This window comes from Salvelinus sp. IW2-2015, linkage group LG1 (assembly GCF_002910315.2).
Source record: "Salvelinus sp. IW2-2015 linkage group LG1, ASM291031v2, whole genome shotgun sequence".
Lineage (NCBI taxonomy): Eukaryota > Metazoa > Chordata > Actinopteri > Salmoniformes > Salmonidae > Salvelinus > Salvelinus sp. IW2-2015.
In genome coordinates, this window is record NC_036838.1 from 34,508,827 (window position 1) to 34,509,577 (window position 751).

Below are 751 nucleotides of genomic sequence, written 5' to 3' on the forward strand. Positions count from 1 at the left end.
TGTGGTTAGGGGTTTGAGATTGTGAAATACTGTAGGTCAGTGTGGTTAGGGGTTTGAGATTGTGACGTTCCGTAGGTCTGTGTGATTAGGGGTTTGAGACTGTTACATACCGTAGGTAAGTGTACAGGGCTTTGTGTATGGGCCTAGTTTCTTACCGTAGGTCAGTGTGTACAGGGGTTTGAGACTGTGACGTACTGTACCATAGGTCAGTGTACAGGGCTTTGTGTGTGGGCCTAGTTTCTTACCGTAGGTCAGTGTGTACAGGGTTTTGCCAGTGATGTCCAGGGCGGTGAGGGCAGGGCTCTTGCCCTGTGTGGCCCCCCATCGAGCCAGGGCAGCCTGGAGGGCCGGAGGCCAGTTACTGACCACCCCTAAGGGCTCCCCCTTCACTGGGATGATCTGACGGCCCTCTGGCCGTGGTGTGTTGGGGTCCGGCTGGGGCACTGGAGGGAGAGGGAGGTTGGGGGAGGCAGAATGAACCAGGTAGCACCTTTGAGGTTGGTACAGAGGGGTGGAAATGAAAACATTGAAGGTGAAATTTACAGAGATATACTCTGGTCTCAGATCTGTTTGTGCTGTCTTGGGAGTTGGCAAGACAGCACAAACAGATTTGAAACCAGGCTAAAAGAGATCCACTGACTGAAGAATGAATGGTGGCTCACCCTCTACGATCTCCTCCTGGTCATCCACAAAGAACTCACTGAGGGGGGGCCTCTTGGGCCTCTTCAAGGTATTGAGCAGCTGCTGGATC

The 751-nt window shown here is 53.1% G+C and overlaps 1 protein-coding gene across 1 annotated transcript in view; it reads right to left on the minus strand.

Annotated features, from left to right (window-relative positions):
• The window catches only part of LOC111966280 (disco-interacting protein 2 homolog B-A-like), a 103,169-nt gene that overhangs the window by 30,167 nt on the left and 72,251 nt on the right, over positions 1 to 751 (minus strand). Inside the window, exons 7-8 of the mRNA XM_070444459.1 lie at positions 663 to 751; positions 246 to 443 (exon numbers count right to left, since the gene is read on the minus strand). The exon at positions 663 to 751 is cut by the window's right edge and continues 36 nt beyond it. Coding sequence (XP_070300560.1) covers positions 246 to 443; positions 663 to 751 — 287 coding nt within the window. The remainder of the gene's footprint in view (positions 1 to 245; positions 444 to 662) is intronic.